The sequence below is a fragment of the Protopterus annectens genome, chromosome 4.part1 (genome assembly GCF_019279795.1).
Source record: "Protopterus annectens isolate FY-2018-M chromosome 4.part1, PAN1.0, whole genome shotgun sequence".
NCBI lineage: Eukaryota > Metazoa > Chordata > Ceratodontiformes > Protopteridae > Protopterus > Protopterus annectens.
The window spans coordinates 529,610,559-529,629,737 of record NC_056734.1 but is presented as its reverse complement, the minus strand read 5'-3'; the positions used below and the strand labels follow the sequence as shown (position 1 = coordinate 529,629,737).

At 43.0% G+C, this 19,179-nt stretch overlaps 1 protein-coding gene across 5 annotated transcripts in view; it reads left to right on the top strand.

Annotated features, from left to right (window-relative positions):
• PAK2 (p21 (RAC1) activated kinase 2) overlaps window positions 1-19,179 on the top strand; it is a 1,120,998-nt gene that overhangs the window by 808,428 nt on the left and 293,391 nt on the right. For all 5 annotated transcript variants that reach the window (XM_044070347.1, XM_044070345.1, XM_044070348.1 and 2 more), the window contains 2 exons: window positions 13,460-13,508; window positions 17,129-17,241. In XM_044070347.1, the coding sequence (XP_043926282.1) occupies window positions 13,460-13,508; window positions 17,129-17,241 (162 nt within the window). The remainder of the gene's footprint in view (window positions 1-13,459; window positions 13,509-17,128; window positions 17,242-19,179) is intronic.

Here is a 19,179-nt window from a genome sequence, read left to right as displayed (position 1 = left end):
GCTGCTGTTGGCAGTACTAGGTCTGATTGCATCAGCTTTCCTGCCACAGAGAGACAGAAAACTAAACATTTACTACTTTCTCAGCTTCTCTGGGTAGAGTCATTTATTGGGCTTGGCATTGGATTTCTTGTAGTAGCTATTGATCCTTCTTGTACAGTGGTTTCTGGTAAAAGAAAAAGGCATTCCACTTTCCTTGGTGTTCCAAGATATTGAATTTGTAGGGGGAATGTGAGGGCACAGATGCATTTTTTTCTCATCAGGTTTCAGATCCTGAAGAGAGTGTGGTATCTGAATCTTCCTATCAAGAATTAAAATTCTGTGGAACCATTTCCATAATGTGCCACTGTTTTCAGTGTGTGAACTCTTGAGGTTTTTAGTCCCGCAAAGTGTACTATAAATTGCTACAGTTCCCAAAACTTTCACCCATCCCCCTAGTGTTGTCAGCACTGGAGGATATGTTTCACAGCCTGTGGTTTCCCTGACAATGAGCCTGCTGTATCTAAGAAATCAGATAGTGTGCTGTTCAGCATTTTGTTAATTCTAATCCTCCTCCTGACAAGGATGGTGAAACTGTTACGTTTGGGGGGAAAAGTATGTGCTTCAAGTTTGATTTTTAGAAATTTGAATTGTCAGGGTCATATCTTAAAGTTTATACTGAGTAATTGTAAAAGTATAAGGAATGTTGTTGCTGCATTTTCCTTTTGTGAGAAGAAATCTGCTTTGTGTGGTTTAGTTCTTCTGTTTCTCAGGTCACTGCTCTTTAAAGTGCATGTGACTGTGTAAATACTGCTTCCAGGTCTGTTGCCACTGGTACTGTTTTCAGAAGGTTTGCCTGGCTGCGTTCTCAGAACCTCACAGATGTCAAAATTCATTTTTGATGTCTTCCTTGGCTAGACTTTTAGTTAGTGGAACCTATACTGCAGAAGTAATCAAAAAGTATGATGGTAGAGAGAAGCTGAAACAGGGAGTTTCTCAGAATTATTATCCCTCCTCCTCTAAATTTCCCAAGGAATTTTATGTTCCCTAATCCAATTTTGTCAAGAAGCAAAATTAACAATCTCTGCAGAATGCTAGTAAGCAGACATTTAAAAGCAATGGCAGGGAAATTCCAAAAGAAACTGGACCCCCCCCCCCAAACAGAGGACAGTAAAAGCAGAGCGACTGTTTAACGGGATGAGGTGGGGTGGCAACTGGGTCCATTAATCTGAGTCTCCAGTTTTGTCTTCGGCAGCAGATTGTTTCAGTCAGATGGGTGCTGAAGTTGATACAGTTAGGGTGCATATGGCAGTGGGTGGAAATTCCTCCTTTCCAGGGGATTCTTATGCATCCATCAGACCCAACCTTTCTCTTCCCTCCTGTCCCACACCACGTGCTGTTTTGCGAGGTAGTAGCAATTCCTCCCTCCTATTTGGGAAAATTATTTTATTCAATAACGATTTTAGTGCCAGAGAAAGAAAACTACTGGCGACCAGTTCTGGATCCTTCTTTACTGTATCAGTGTGTGATAGTGCCCAAGTTCATAATGCTTTAACTTTACAACCTGTTTACCTCATCTCCCTTATTTCAGCTTTTGTAGTAACCTTAGATTTAAAAAGATGTGTATCGCATTTCTATTCATCCAGATTTCAGGTGCTTCTGGGTTGTTTGTGACTGGAGCGCATAGTCATTTCTCTGCCTTGCCCTTTGGATTATCTACTGCTCAGTGTTCAGTGTATAGCTCCTGTCATAGCCCTTTGTAGGCTACATGGTATCCACATTTTTTCCATATTTAGATGACTTGTCTTTTCAGAGTCTTTTAGAAAGTGTCTGGAATCTCTCACTTGGGCAAGAAATCTCCTACAGAAGTTGGGATTCCAAGAGAACATTCAGAAGTATTTTTGGTTCCATCACACAGGATTGCGTTTCCTGAGGTGCCTGCTAGTCATCTCAGAATGGATTTTTCTTCCACAGGGAAAAATAGATGTGCTCCAGGGGTTTCCACTCGGACTTCTGTCCCTGCGAGGGAATAGCTCAGGATTCTGGGACTCATGACATCCATGATTGTCATGATACCCCTTTTAAGACTTCACATGAGAAAGATTCAGTGGTAACCAAAAATCTCTTTGGACCCAGCATCAACACCAGACTGTCTTTTCTAATTCAAGAGTTCCTTCTTATTCTAATTATTGTGATTCTAAGGAAAATGTAGCTTCAGATTTCCCTGCTGAAGAAATTTCTTTCACAGCCATTGTATTATGAAGGATTTTCAGTGGCACCAGAATGAGATTCCTTTGGCAAACAAAGTGTACTGTGATTTAAGCTACAGTTGTCTAAAGTTGCAGCTATCCAGCTTGTAATACCTGCTTTAAAAAATGTTTTTCTCACTGCATTTATCCTTCTTGATTGTCAGCCTCTTGCACCAAGAGGTCTAACAGGTTATACAAAGTGGTCTAGACACACAAATACCCGTTTTCCAATCCTAGTATTCCCTGCAGTCATTTCTCTTTCTAAGCCTGCTGCTAAACTGATTACTGCTGCTAATCCCACTCCTTCTGACAAAGATTGGAAAGCACTGGATAAATTGGGAATGTTTCTGTCCATTTGCTTATGTTTTGCTTTTTCCCTAGCAGTTGAAATGCAAAACAACTGGATGTTCTTCGTGTTTCACTGTTGCAGTCATATTTGGGTTATCTGCCTGCAGGTATCCCTCAGCCGGCCTGAATATCAAAGTCTTGGATTACTGTCGGATGCTGTCTCTTCTTCCATGACGTCAGGTCGTCAGGGGTGTAAAACATGCAGCCGACGCTATTACATCAGTCTTTCTTGCCGCGCAGTACCAGAAGCAGTTAGCAAGTGGCAGTCAGCCGACTCCTGAAATTTTCATTTTCGAGTTTGAGAACCGAAGTCTTCAAAAAAACTAATTACCCCATTGGGGATCCTTTTTCTTGCTCTTAACCGATGTCAGTAAAAGTTAACAATTGTATTACCTGTGGAATGCAAATGCCTCATAAAAATTTTCATTCATAGGTAGGTACTAGGCTAGAAGGCATTTATAAGCCTAGCCAGAATGTGTTGGCTTTCGCTGCCCCCTTAGATTCTCTGTCCAGCAGAGCCACTGAAGTGATCCCCGAGGTAAACTGTTTCCCATCTACTCGTCAGTGTTTCTTTTGAAGAGTGTTAGTGAGGAGCTCTGCCTAATGTAGATTGGGTTCTTGTTCCAAAGCATGGGAAGTCTCTGGGACAGAAATCTTTCCCTCCAGCACGTCCTATTTATTGTTGTGGTGAGGTTTAGATCCCTAGATTGTGTGGCTGGAGGGGATAACGTTTTTTTTAGGTGGAGCATGTCTATCAATTGTGGGTTGGACATGGCCTTGTATGTCAGGCAGAAATCACTTCTGAGTAGGCGGTATGCAACCGAGTACAGCTGGAGTTTCTTCAGTCGAGCTGCATAGGCCATCTGTTTGAGGCCAGTGATCCTCTTGGTGAGATACTTCTGTGGTCTTTTCAGCTGCTGCAGGTGTCTTGTAAGGTACATCCCAAATGGGGTGTTGTACTCTGTGATGGGTCTGATGAGTAGAGCGGCACAATGACCACTTTTCATCTGGATGCAAACTCGTTTGTGATTAGGTGGGCCACGTAGAAGGATTTTCTGACCACTTTGGCAATGTGATTATCAAAGGTGAGATTACTGTCTACTTGGGTCCCCAAATCCCTTAGTACATCTTCCATATTTAGGGGATTACCACCTATGTGGTAGTTTGTGGGTACTTTGTTTTTTTCCATAGGGGAAAACTATGCACGTTTTGCATTTAGCTTGAGGCCATGATTTTGACACCAGGTATCGATCTCAGTGAGACACTTTTGGAGGCTGTCTGTCAGCCGGAGAGTCAATTATAGCCCCTAGTTTGCAGTTGTCTGCGAACTTGGTCAGCCATAGTCCTCCTGTGCTTGCCTGTACCTCTGAGAAGTATATGCCAAACAGGAGGGGTCCTAGGACTGAGCCCTGGGGAACGCCACTTGTAACTGGTTTAGAGTCGGACATAGCTCCTGCAACTCTCACCATGTGGGTTCTGTCCTTAGCCAGTTGGCAACCCATCTTGTGACGTAGGGGTTTATGTTCAGGCTGGTGAGCTTGTCTATAATACCAGAATGAGGAATAGTGTTGAAGGCCTTAGCGAGGTCTAGGTAGGCTGTGTGTACCACCTTTCCCTCGTCTATAGCCTTAGTAACTGTCTCAAAAAGTCCACCAGGTTTAGGAGGCATGATCTGTCCTTAAAGCCGAACGGGGTAGGGTCCAGTGTTTGGAGTTTCCCAATGTCTCTGTTGAGTTCCGTGATGATGTGCTCCATAGCCTTGCAGACCAAGCTAGTCAGGCTTATAGGGCGATAGTTCCCGGGGTCTTTTGTGGCTCCACCTTTGTGGAGTGGAATAACCGTTGCTGTGCACCACTGTATGGGTACGTAGCCTGTGAAGAGGCTGAGTTTGAACAGTGTGTTTAGGTGAAGGGTTAGTTAGTCTTTGAGCTCGTGTAGAATGCAGCCTGGGATGCTGTGTTTTTGGCTTTGGAGAGGGCTGTTTTAACCTGAGTGTCTGTGATTTCAGGGACTCTACATTCTTCTGGTATGGTTATGGGTCCTTTTGGGGGTGAGAGGGGGGTGAAGTTTGCGCTGAACCTGTCTGCCAGGATTTTGGTGATATTGGTTGGTTCAGTGTATTTTGTGCCATTCTTCACCAACTCCGAGCAGATCCGAGCATTGCCACTTAGATTCTTGACATAGCTAAAGAATGCCTTGTGGTTATCTTTGGAGTCCTTGGCAATTTTTCTTTCAAAGCTCACCTTGGATGATTTTATGAGGGATCATAGTTTCTTTCTTATACTGATCAGGGATGTCTTCCCTTCTTAGGATTTTACTCTTTTCTGTACTGGTTTCCTCCTTCTATTGTATAGCTTGTTTATGGTAGGAGTCCACCAGACTGGTTTCCTTTTCTTGGAGGAGTGAGTCTTGGTTTTACTTGGGATGGCATGATCCATGCATTCTTGTAGGTGCCCATAGAATGCATTAATAAAGGATTTTGCAGCTTGAACAGCATTATCCTTCAGCATGGGGGCTTTGAAACTTTCCACCTCTGTCTTAAGTAACGTGAAGTTTGCTTTTGAAAAGTTTTTCATGGTGGTTTTCTTGTCCGGGGGAGGGGGCGGAATGTGGATATCCAAAGTGATTTGTTTATAATCAGATCTAACCAGCGAGGGGTTGACCTCTTGTGTGGAACACCGGTTGCCCATGTTGGTTATGACCAGGTCCAAAATGTTGTCACCTCTGGTGGGAGTGTTGACCAGTTGAACTAAGGCTTTTGAGTTTATAAATTCTAGGAAATGTTGGGCAAGGGAGTTAGTACTTGAGTAGTTCTCCCAGTTACTGTTTGGGTAATTGAAATCACCCAATATTAGGGAGTTTGGTAGGACATTTGTTTCCCAGTGTTTCCAGAAACGCAGAATGGGGGTCCTGGGACATGGTGGGTGATCTGTAGCAAGCTACAATTTGAATTGCAGTTTTGCCCATAGTTAGTTGCACATGGATGATCTCTGAAGCATCGTGCTGTGCCACTAACCTGTAGATGTGGGTATCCTTGATGAATATGGATACTCCCCTGCCTTTTGTATTTCGGTTTGGGGTCTGTGGCCGAAATGTATGGTATGAGTTGTAGCCTGGTAGTACTGGGGTGCTCTCTGGAGCCTTAAACCAGGTTTCTATTACTGCACATATATCGATTTTCTCCATACTGAGGAGTGCCTCTAGTGTGTGCATTTTGAGGTTTAGACTTCTGGCATTGAGTAGAATTACCCTCAGTTTTTTGTTACTTGTGCTATTTACAGAGGTGGGTTTGTCTTTTGAGCCTGCCTAAAAAAGGCACTATGGGGGTGGCAAGAGCCTTTGCCAGTATTCGAAAGCCTAAGGGTGACAAGTGCAAGCCGTCTCTAGCAAAGCTTGGCTTGTCAAGCATGTCATCCCAGGCAGACAGACACTGGATCCCCTTTGACACCAGAAACTTAGCCAATTGTTGAAATAGAGAATGGTTTCTTTATAGTCTGGTATCATTCTTGGTGAGGGCAGGATGCTACTCTGGGTCAGAGTCATACTGGCCTGGGCTACGTGATCAGAGAGCTCTTCCACGTCTCTCTTCATGTAGTCCAGGGAGGTACGGCTCAGGTCATTCACACCAACATGAACAATGACAGAGTCATGTTTGTACTTGTTCTGGAGTGACCCGAGTGCTTGTGTTATGTGGTGGATTCTGGCTCCCGACAGGCAGCTAACCGTAACCTTCTCCTTATTCAGCCTAGTGAGTGGGATGTCAGTGTGCCTGACTATAGAGTCACCTATTAGTATGTTGGGTATGTTGTTTTGCCTTAAGGGCTGTGATTGCATGGCACACTGGTTTTGTGAAGTATGTGTTTCATGGTTTGTGTTGGGGGGTGGAGGTTGCTTGGATTTTTGCTTTGGAGGTCTCTGTTGGTTTTGCAGATTTTTATTTAGAGCCTCCAAGTATTTGATCATGTATTTGTTTTTTTGTTTTTTTTGCCAGTGCTGGTTTAATGGGTCTATGTGAGACTGGTGGTGTGATGCAAATATTTCCCTTCTCCTCTTGACTGTCTGATCCCGTCTTGGGTTGAGAGTTTAGCCTCCAGTTTGGCTGTATAATTGCATCTCTTGCATGTGTTAGTGTTTGGTGGTAGGAGGGGGGGGGTTGTCTGTGCACATGAGGCAGTTGTAACATTGCCTCAAAATGCCCAGATTCACCAGTTGGACTGGAGAGTACACCTGAAACTGCCCTTTGGACATGCCTGGATATTTGCAGTGAACTGTTTTACTTGATAACTGGTAAGGTCGAATAGAGAGCCTTGTCCAAAAGGGTCTAGTGCTAGGGTTTATAAGTGCTTGCTATAAGTTTTGAGCAAGTGCCAGGCTGAGAAATGAATGGCTTGAGTGCTTAAATTGAAAGTATGTCTAGTTCCAAGGGAAAAATTGAAGAGGAGACTGGACAGTCGGGAATAGTTTTACTCTAGATAACTGGTGCTGCCCGGCGCCGCATAACCAGGCAAATGCGGTATTTATAGCAGGGAAATGAAAGATAATTTGGCCCAAAATGACCAATAAACTACTAATTTCTGGGCTGAAACCACTCCTCCAGGGACAGATAGGTTGCTCAAAGCTCCCCCTCTCTCACAGGTGAACAGAGAACTTCCTTCTATCCAAGTAAGGTATGGGCAAGCACAGAGATTGGTAACACAGCCCTGAATTCAGCACTAACCTGAAAACTGGACTATACTAGCTTAGAAAGTCGGGAAACAAGTATATATATTTTTTTTTTTAGAAAATAAAGCAGATGCACTCAAACACTTTAAATGCACAGAAAAGGATACTTATTGTTATATATTGCAGATCTGAGTTGTAGTCAATGCCTCTAGTAATAAAGTAGGAAGAAACACAAATACAGTAAAAGCAGATGAATAAAGTGCAATTATATATATATATATATATATATATATATATATATATATATAAAACAATAGAAAACAAACTGATTTAAACAAGTTGCCCAATTAACCAGAAAAAAGCTCAAAACTGAGCCCTGTTCCAGCAGTCTTCAATCAGACAAATTCTAACTGCACACCCCTGCTTACTAGGGTGCAGGGGAACATTCTCCAAAAACAATGGCCTGGATCAGTGCTCAAGTTATACAAACAAAGCTAGATTCAGCAGGCCTGAATCTGATCTTTGCTACAGCAACAAGCCGCCGCACCAATTTCAGAAACAGTTCAAATAAGCAGGCACAATAAGCCTGTGACCAGAAATTCCCAGCTCAGAAGGGCAGAATCCAGCCTCTCCTCCCACAAGAGTGCATACCACAAACCTTCTTAATGTAGAATAACTGACCTGAAGCCCAAGTGCTTAAGCCAGAACTAATACACTTTTAGAATAGCAGACACTGGGTCTGCAATCAGCAATTCCCAGCTTAGAGGGATTTGAGCTACCTGTCCTGCCACAACAGTGCAGACCACAAACCTTCTTAATGTAAAACAGCATGTATGAAGCCCAAGTGCTTAAACCAAAAGACTTGGTCTGCAGAATGCAGACTTCGTACTGCATTCCTTGCTTAGGCCTAGACCACGACGTCCCTCGCTGTTGGTTTTGTGCCTTATTCAACCCCCAGACTATTCGTCGCCAGTTTATTTTTGCAGCAAATTGTTTTGGTACTCTGTTTAACTATCCAGAAATGGCTTCGGTAAGCCATCCAACTACCGACATTCCGAAAAAACATAAAGATAGACAGACCGCATAGGTCCAAAGCTGCTGCTGATGCTTCCGTTAAGCTAGTCGCCAGTTCACCGGTACTCGGTGAGGCGCTTTTGCAGCCCCTGACACCCACTACTTCAGATTTGCAGGCCTCTACTGAGACCCATTTGGAGTATGATATGCCGCGAGATGCTTCTTCGACTATAGAACCTGCGGATGTCTCTACCTTTAATGGGTCCGGAGCCGCTGTGCAGGCACCGGCTTCTGAGGTTGTATTCAGGCCTACTGACTTGCATTTCAAACTGACGCCATCTTCTTCTTCAAGGCCTAAAACTCGACCATCCCCTAGAAAACAGATGTCCAAACCGCATGGTCAGGCCCATATGCCTAAAAAACAAATAAGAATGACTGAAAACCTTGTTACTTTAATTAGGGGAAGCCAGCCATCTCCCTCTAAGAGACCTGGAACTGATTTTCCTTCTGATTCTTCTGATCAGGATTCTGAAATTTCTGTTTCTTCTGATTACCAGGATTTGCCCTTATCTACCCACGAGGATTCTGATGCAGAGGATTCCATTCCCTCTGCTTCCCCTTCAGAAGATTTTTCTTTTGGTAAAACCTTGCACACACTTAGGGAGCATTTCCGCTGGGAAAGCCAGGATTACTCTGACTCCAAAAAGAGGCTTAGGGAATTCTTACTCCTCCCTCAACACAGGCCTTTAGCTATCCCTCCTGTCCTAGGCATTGTAGTTGATGCCTTCTTGGAATCTAGCCTGGCTCCAGACACTTTACCTCCAGCTCCCGGGAAACCTGACTGGTATTACAGAGTACCTGAGTCTCTCAAGTTCCTCTTCAAGAGTCCTACTGCGGACCCAGAGACCATTTCCCAAGGACCTAAAGGCATTAAGACTACTACTGTCAAAAACCCTACCCCCTCTGGTAGAGATTTCAGGGCCTTGGACAGATGGGGTAAAAAGGTATACACTTCTTCTACTTTGGCCATTAGGGCCTTAAACTGCCAGTTTCATGTGTTAAAGTATCAGCAGCATGTTATGAGACTAAACAGAAAATTATGTTGATTCCTCACTGTGCTGAAAATAAAGATTTGCAGGATTTAATGCATTCTGCTGAACAAGTTGGTAAACATACTTTGCAATGTGGTTTTGACTCTCTAGAAGCATCTTGAAGGGCTGCTGTCACTGGGTCTGTACTTAGAAGGCATGCTTGGCTTAAGGAGCAAAATTTGCCAGATCATGTTAAAGCTAAATTCCTGGATGCTCCCTTAAACCAAGACCGCCTGTTTGACAACAAAGCAGAAGTCCTTAAAAAGATGGAGGAAAAAGCTAAATCTATGCAAACTGTTACAGATTTCCTGCAAGTACAGCCTCCCAGATTTAGTAGGCATTGGCCTTCTAAGAATTGGTCCTTTCCTGTCTCTTCCAGGCCTTCAGTCCAAACCCAGGAACAGTAGACCACCTAGGCTACAGTCTCAAGGTACTCACAGGCCTAAGCAGTGGGGGGCTCCCACTTCCAAAGCTGGTAGTAGTAAGACATCCCCCTTTGGAAAAATGTCACAATGACGTAACCTTAAACCTTCCAAGCCCTGCTCAACTGCCTGCTCCCTTAGGGGGAAGGATCGCCCTGCATGCAAAAAACTAGGAACTCATTACCTAGGACAAATGGGTATTAAATATAGTTTTCCAAGGATACAGATAACACTTCCACACCTTACCAACCCCAAACGGTTGGCCAGACCTACTCCCAAATCAGTGGGCAGAGGCTCAACAGCAGGTTTTCTCTCTTCTCAGTATCGGGACTATTCAACCTGTCCCAGCAGAAGAAAGGGGACAAGGTTTTTAATCGAGACTTTTCCTGGTACCCAGAAAAGACAGCTCCTGGCATTCTATCCTGGACCTCTCTATTCTAAACACCTTTTTGGTAACCTAAAATTCAGAATGCTAACACTTCAACAGCTGCTTCCTATGTTAGGCAAAGATGCCTGGTTGGCAACCTCAGACTTAAAGGAAGCTTACCTGCACATTCCAATAAGGGAATCTTGCAGGAAGTACCTGCGCTTCAGAGCAGGCTCCATGCACTATCAGTTCTCTGCACTTCCCTTTGGCTTATCTACTGCGCCCATGGTATTCACAAAGTGTCTAGCGCCAGTCATTGCATTTTGCAGGCATGGACATACTCAACTTTATCCATACCTGGACGATTGTCTAATTCAGGCAGAAAGCCAGGGCATGCTACTAAAACATCTGGCATTTGTAAAAAAAACTTCTATATCTCACTGGGGTACACAAACGAAAAGAAATCTCTAGTACCCTGCCAACAAATTGTATTCCTGGGAGCAAGCTTGAACACAACTTCCCAGATGGCATACCTCACGCCAGAGATAGTTTGACAGCCTACTTCAAACTACTGGCCACAAAGACCCAGCTGTCTGCAAGGAAAATCCTGCAAGCCCTGGGGTTCATGGCCTCTTGCATTCTACTAATTCGATATGCAAGACTGCATATAAGGAAACTACAATGATATCTAAAAAGCCTATAGTGTCAGCATTCTCAGGACCTGGAATCAATGATTTCTATCATTCCTTGTATAAAGACAGAGTTCCTTTGGTGGGCAGAGGCCTGCTACCCCAACAAGGGGCTCCCATTCACTCTACCCCTGCTGCCCAAACCCTAACAGACGCATCAGACTATGCATGGGGGACTCGCTTGGCAGGGCAGTGCATTGAGGGCAAATGGAACCCAAGTCAGATGCACTGACATATCAATAAAAAAAAATATATTAGCTGTACAGAATTCCCTCTCAGCCTTCAAGGACCACATTCTTCCAGGACAATTATTGGTAATGACCGACAAACACCACTGTTATGTGGTACATAAACAAGCAGGGGGTTCCCACTTGTACCCTCTCTGCAGACTAGCCATGGCTCTATGGAACACAGCCTTGAGCTATCGAGTGCACCTACAAGCTCACTTCCTGCCAGGCAAGCTAAAGTCACTGGTAGACTACCTAAGCAGAAATGTCATGGACCCACATGAGTGGAAACTGGAGCCAAACATATTCAACCTTTTGAGAAACAAATGGGGGAATCCAGAGATAGACCTGTTTGCCTTCCCTCAGAACTACCAATTGGACAAATGCTGCACAAGGACTTCCCACAGTCAAGCTTGGAAAGTGGATGCCCTGCCCTTCACTTGGGAAAGCCTCTCAGTTTATGCCTTTCACCCTCTGCCTCTCCTCTCAAAAGTTCTGCTAGAGATCAAACAGGACAAACCAAGGACAATACAGATTGCACCAGACTGGCCACGCCAGCACTGCTACCCCCTCTTGCGCAGTATGTCACTGCTGGAACCATGGCACCTGCCTCAGAACCCCTTCCCTGCTGTCCCGGCAGGAGGGCCAGATTCTGCACCCTCAGCTTCAAACCCTGAACCTTGCATTCTGGCCAATTCCTTGAGTTCTCCAATAGCATCCCTCAGTAAGCAGGTGCTAGATGTCATTCTGGAGCCAAGGAGGCCTAGTACTAGAAAATCCTATGCAGACAAGTGGAAAAGATACTATTCCTGGAGCCAAACTCGGGGGATGGGCACAACGGTGCCCAGCTGACCGCATATTCTTCAGTACTTAAGAGATGCTCCACAAGGCCTTTCCTTCTCATCAATTAAAATTTGTGCATCTGCCATTTCAGCACATTATAATACTGAATCACCCCTCTTCTCTCACCCCCTGCTAAAGCAATTCCTTAGAGAGGCCAAAAATTTAAGACCTCCCAGGAGAGCCCCTACTCCCGCCTGGGACCTTTGTATTGGAAATGCTCACTCTACCTCCTTTTGAGCCAGCTGCAACTGCAGAGTTGAAATTCCTTTCTTGAAAAACAGCCTTCCTTCTAGCCATCACTTCAGCAAGAAGAGTGTCTGAATTACAGGCCCTCATGGCAGTGGAGCACTTCATCATCTTCCATGCAGACAGGGTGTCCCTCAGGACCAATCCTTCCTTTATGCCCAAGGTGGTGTCTAGTGTGTTCCTTAATCAGTCCATTAATTCGCCTACTTTTTTCCCAAATCCACAAAACAAAGGAGAATGAATACTGCACTCTTTGGGTGTGCACAGACAACTTAGATTTTATTTGGACAGGACAAAGCCACTCAGAAAATCTGAACAACTGCTTAGTTGGCTTCGCTGCAGGGGCAGAGGGGAAGGCCATTTCAAAGCAAACCATTTCTAAGAAGATAGCCCATTGAATTCATTTCTGCTATAAGCACCATGGAAAACCCTACCCCACAGGAGATAAGATCACATCCCACCAGGGTTGCATCTACTTCTACAGCCTTTCTCAGAGGTGTCCCTACCAGGGACATCCTAGAAGCTGCTACCTGGAGTTCTGTACATACCTTTACCTTCACCAAGCATTACCACATGCCTTTTTTTTCTAAATCCAGAGCTGGTTTTGCCACTGCAGTTTTGCAGGGCTTAATAGCTGGTCCTAATGCTCTCTAACTTCCTCCCTTCCTTAGCTTTGGGAATCAACCCAAATGTAATGACTTCAACAGTGAAACACGAAGAACGTAGTACAGTTGTGTACACTTACCATAAATGTAGATGTTCGAGTGTATTCACTGTTGCAGTCCTGGTTACCCTCCCTCCAGCCCCCTGACTTCTCTTGGCTATACTTTTCTTCTTGTTTAGTGTATTTCAGCTTTCTGGTGTATTTGCTTTTTGTTGGAGATGTAATCTAACATATAATTGCTTTCCATTATGGGGGCACCTGACATCTGGGGCAAGAAAAACTTGTGTAATGGCGTCGGCTGCATGTTTTATACCCCCTGACGACCTGACATCATGGAAGAAGAGACAGCATCCGATGCAGGAATCCAAGACTTTGATATTCAGGCCAGCTGAGGGCTACCTGCAGGCAGATAACCCTTATGTAATGACTGCAACAGTGAATACACTCGAACATCTACATTTATGGTAAGTGTACACAACTGTACTTTTCTAGAAAAAGGAAGTTACATATGGATTGGGGGGCGACTACAAAAATGTGTTAATTATAAAGTTAATGCCTGCTCTTACTGTCACATCTAGAAAATGCTCAAGACTGATTTTTTTCCTTTAAATGCTGCTGGTCATTAAGCAGGTTCTAAACTGTTTTCTGTTTTTCTTTTCAGTGCGTCTGGTACAGTGTTCACAGCCATTGATGTAGCAACAGCACAAGAGGTATAGTATTTGTAAGAGTTTTTGTTGCAAGAGAACTTTCTTGTGTATGTCTTTATACCATAAAGTGGTGTCCCATGCAAAAGAATAGGTAAATGTGGAGACTAAAAGTGAATGGCTTAGCACTTGCTTTTAAAGCAAACTAATGTGGTACAGGTAATGTAGTTGGTGAAAGGTACTGCTGCTCCCAAAAGAACTGATAAATCTTACCTTTGCAGTTCTTCTTTCGGCTTTTCCCGGTTAGGGGTCGCCATAGCAGATCACCTGTCCGCTTATGATTGGCAGTGGAGTTTTACGGTGTCGACTTGCCAGCCCAGCGCCCAACCTTCCACAGAAGGCACACACGCGCTCACACCTAGGGCCAATTTAGAGTGTCCAATCCACCTACAGCATGTCTTTTAGATGTGGGAGGAAACCGGAGCACCCGGAGGAAACCCACACGACCATAAGGAGGACATGCAGACTCCGCACAGAAGGCACCCCAGCCGAGAATCGAACCATTGAAACTCTTGCTGTGAGGCAGCAACGCTAATTGCTGCACCACAATGGCCACCCTTATTCACCTTTAATCCTTAATGGATGACATACGAGGATGTCACTTTTGTAAGATGAATTGGTTCTGTAAAAGTTATTACATCTTTTTGTCTGGAGTTTTGGGACAAGAATCAACAAAGCAGCCAAACTGTTATGGTTTGATACAGAGTGAAACAAAATAAAAATTGTAGCCTGTTGCGCACTCCTCATACATTTAGAGAAGTCCTATGATGGTGCAGTTGCAGTGTATAGCTTTCTGTGTTATTCTTAATAGTTTAACTTTTCATCTGTTGCAAAAGAAAAATAGGATATAAAACTACAACACCACAGTGTCTATAGGATAAACATGACATGCCTATTTCTCATTTCCATGATAAAAAAAAACTTCACAGTTGAAGGTAGTAGATATGAGGTTAGTGATTAAATGTTGCTTATTTATTAATGTGGAAGGGGTCAGTAGCACAAGTAATCAGCTACCATCCCCAAAAGATATCACTTTATATTAAGAAATAAATGTTGCACAATTTTATGCATACTGGAAACATAACTTATATTTTCAGTAATGCATCTACTTGGTGTCTTACCTGTATGTGGATAGACTGATCTGGATAATTGGATAATGATTGCAGCTTATCGATTGCTCTCTGCTTTTTTTGATTGGTCGCATCTATGAAAATTTATCAAGCAGAGCCCCCCCCCCCCCCCCAAAGGTAGGTTTAAACTTTCTTTGTAAGTGTACATTTTGCTTGGTTTAGAGATGACAGATAAAGTGGACAGCTGACTTCACATTAGAAATCGTGTGGTGTCTGCTTCTGTTGCATAGTTCCTTTGCCTGGAGATGTGTTTGACAGTCTGTTTATTTGTTGATGTAATAGGTGCCACCTTCTTTATTGCGTAACAGGGAAGGTAGTTTTGAAGTGAGACTGAGATTTGATTAAGAAATTAACCAATAACATTGTTGGCTAAACAGAGAGTCTTAATGAGTATGATTAATTGCTAAAGCTACTGAGCTTGAGAAATTTGTCATAGTTATGTCATTAGTACATCACCTTTGAAGTCCTTAGCTAGTGCTGAGTGATATTTATGCAATTTAACCAAGTAGCTGAACTATAAATTTTGCAGACTTAACCTGTAGTCTTACAAAGTCCATATAGGTGAGCAGATGAAGAGTATCTCATAACTGCTGGTGTAGTATAATAATCTATAGATTCACTTCTAGTTGGGACCCTTTAATAGACTGTTTGGATTTGCATTAACTTCTGGAATATTTCTGAACTTTAAGCTGCACAGAGCTGAACAATTCCTTTTCATGCATCTGTATTTGACCCTAGTGTCAAAGACCTAGCGCCTACCCACTTCTTGGGGAGTATAATTTTGTGACTGACTGGAATTCACATCCATCTTTCAGTCTGCTGGTTCAGCAAATAATTCTTATCTTTTAGAAGATATTTTCTAGTGGTCGTCACCTCATCCAGAAGCTTCATGCTGTGATATGCTTCTCATCCACCACACAGAGCTTTAACAGGATTGCCCCCCACTGTATTATGTTGAAGGTTTCTTTACAGGTGTCCCTTTGTTCCTTTGCATTGTGATCTCATTTCTCCTAGGGAGGTTATCTCCTGTCCTTGGAGATGCATTGCCAACTGATTTTGAGTATGCAAGTCTGTACATTCAGTCCCACCTTTTCATTGCTTTCTCTTAATAAAGTCAGTGGCAACCAAATTATCTTCAGATATTTGGCTGCAGTTGTTTTTCTTTTCTTCAGAAGATATGAATGCTACTCTCTAATGCATTTAAAGGTCACTTTGAGTGTTCACTCATTTTTATTCTTGTGTGTGTATACAGCAGAAGACTTTGATTGCTGCTGGTCTTCAGACCCCTTTATAAAATGCTACAACTTTGATCTTCAGTCCTAGGTAGAACATCTTGTAAGAGATCTGTTGTGCAGTGACCCTCTCTTAATGGGTCTGTCACTTGCACTTTTGTGATCCTGTTAAGTATGTAGGAAGGCATATGATTCATGCCTTCTGCAAATGACCTCTGACAGTTTAAAAAAATGTTTTGAATATTTATAAGAGGTCATCCACAATGTTTTTATTATGTCATCCTCCACCCGTTTTTTTACAGTTTGTTCAATTATAAAGAGGGTTGTGCCAAAGGTATAGGAAGTATTACATGAATTGGGTGATGAAATGCAGCAGTTGCAATTATTTAAGAAGAGTATCTGTAGAACTAGAAGCTGACTTTTTCAAACTGATGCCAAAACTGAGTTTCTATTCCATCAAGTTGTGGAGTGTAGAATCAAACTGTATAATTTTGGGTGCAGTAGGAGCCCCCCCCCCCCCCCCCCCAAGAATGAATTTCAGTGCTTGACGACTTATTTCAGCTTTTCCCGGTTAGGGGTTGCCACAGTGGAACTCCGGTCCGCTAATGATTGGCAGTCGATTTTTATGCTGCCGAGGTGCCAGCCTGACGCCCAACCTTCAAGGAAGACACGCCCATTCACACATGTCTTTCGAACGCCACTCGACCGCGGGCAGGACATGCAGACTCCACACAGAAGGCGCTCCAGCCAATAATCGAATGGGAGAACCCTCTTGCTTTGAGGCGACAACACAGTGCTTGACACCATGCCAAAATACTAACATCTGCCTTGTTTAGATGGCGTTGTTGACACATGGTGGTAGAGGGACGTGAGGGATTCTTAGCTGAGTAATTTGAGCAAAATGAGCTTGTTTGCTTTTTTCACTACATTTGTTAAAGCAGCATAAAGGATGGCATGGTATAGTGGGTTAATAAGGTTGCTTCTTTCTGAAAGAGGCAGGTGGCACAGGCAATGTTAATCTGGGTTTATATTTAGCAGAGTGTGCAGCTTTGCAACCATTTTGTCACTCTGGTAATCTTTTCCTTCAGCTTTTGTTTGTGAAGTGTTCACTAAGGTTGGAGGTTGGGTGGTTGGTCATTCAGGAATTTTACTCAGCTGCCACTTACTAGTTGCATGTTAATTTTTTTAAGTAATCTTAATGAAATTGTACACTGAATGATGTATCTCTTACTGAACTTCTATTGTTCCCTTCTGTTGATTACAGGTTGCTATTAAACAGATCAATCTACAGAAGCAGCCCAAGAAGGAGCTGATCATAAATGAGATTCTAGTAATGAAAGAGTTAAAGAATCCCAACATTGTAAACTTTCTTGACAGGTATGGTATGATCGGTTTCATGTGGGACAATACTCTGCCAAAACCTCTCTGCACACTTTTTATGCTGTTAACTCAACTTATTTTTCCTTTTTTTATGTAATCCTACAAACATCTGTAAGCACTACCCAGACTGTGTAGAGCTTATCTTTTAAGAACTTAACTGCTGAATGTTATACTAACAAGCCTTTGTCATTGAGGGACTTTTGATCAAGGAAGTCATTGTATGCAGTTCTGTCTTACAGAAAAGAGAAGTCAGATGCACTAGTGGAACTTTTTCATAAGTGTACCCATTGCTACCTTATTAATGTGGTTTTCTGTGCAAAGTAAATGAGGATCTCCACATTGGCACTTTTTTGTGTTAACCATTTAAATGTGCTGCTCTGAAGAAGTTTTTGAGACTGATCAGTCCACAGCACGTGTATGTGATAGAAGTGGAAACCTACATGATCCAGGTAGAATGTACATAGCTGTTCATGTGCATTAACAGGTTACAGAGAGTATGCAGGAAAAAACAAATTACCCTTCAGAGTGTATGAAAGCGGCAGATTAAATCAAAAGTAGCAAAAGGTTCATAAGACATTGTATATCACCATAAACAAGTAAGTTTGCAGTTGTCGTAACTGTACAATTTAGTGAACAATAAAAGATTATTCCACAAGAACTAAAAAAAAAAAATGTTAATCCAGTGCAAGAGCAGTGTAAGCTAACTAAAATATTCAAAGAAATTTTACTTGTACATGCCAAACAGTGTAAGATGCCTATAAGCAGGCACACGTCATTTTTATAATGGGAAACACTTTTTACTGTGTCACCCTTTTGTGCATCTAAATTCAGAGCAAGTATTTCTAAATTGATCAGTAACTTATTCTAGCATGCAGGGCAAACTTTTTTTCTGGCATTTTTTTTTTCAGAATGCAGATCTTTCTACAGTTAATATTATTTGCTACTGGGATCTAAGAAGATGGTGTGAGGAGATTTTTAATTTGGAAAGGTGGGAGCAAATACTTCAGATTTTGGTATTAAACGGTTAGTGGAGCATGGTATGTGTTCGATGTTCACATACTAAAATAGAGAGGATTGTGGTAGGTCCTTGCATATTAAGAAGAGAAGATGTGGTTGATAAGTTAGAGAGGAGTGTAGAAGGTGTTGAGCTAGTAAAATAGAGAGGATTGTGTTTGGCTGAATTGTGATAAAAAACTATCTTGCTTTTATAGGTTCATAGGTAGGTACTTAGCCTAGCCAGAATCTGTTGGCTTTCACCTCCCTTTTAGATTAGTTTCCTGAGCCTCTCTCCAGCAGGGCCATTGAAGTGATCCCAGGGGTAAATTTATGATTTCCCATCCACTCATCAAGATTTCTTTTGAAGAGAGTCAGTGAGGGGCTTTGCCTAACATAGATTGGGATTCTATTCCAGAGCGAGGGAAGTCTCTGGGACAGGAATCTATACCTCCAGCATGTCCTATTTATTGTTGTGCTGAGGTTTAAATCACTGGAGCGTGTGGCTCTTGAGTTGGAGCATGTCCATTAATTCCGGGTTAGACATGGCCTTGTACGTCAGGCAGAGATCGCCTCTGAGTAGGTGGCAAGCAACCGAGTAGAGCTGGAATTTCTTTAGTCGAGCTGCATAGGGCATCTGTTTGAGGCCCACGATTCTCTTGGTGAGCTACTTCTGTGGTCTTTCCAGCTGTTGCAGGTGTCGAGTAAGGTACATCCCAAATGGAGCATTGTACTCTATTATGGGCCTGATGAGCAATGAGTAGAGGGGCAGAATGTCCTCTCTTAATCTAGATGTGAACCCTTTCGTGATTAGGTGGGCTACATAGAAGGATTTTCTAACCACTTTGGCAATGTGATTATCAAAGGAGAGGTTGCTGTCTACTTGGATCCCCAGATCCCTAATTACATCTTCCGTACTTAGTGGATTACCACCTATGTGGT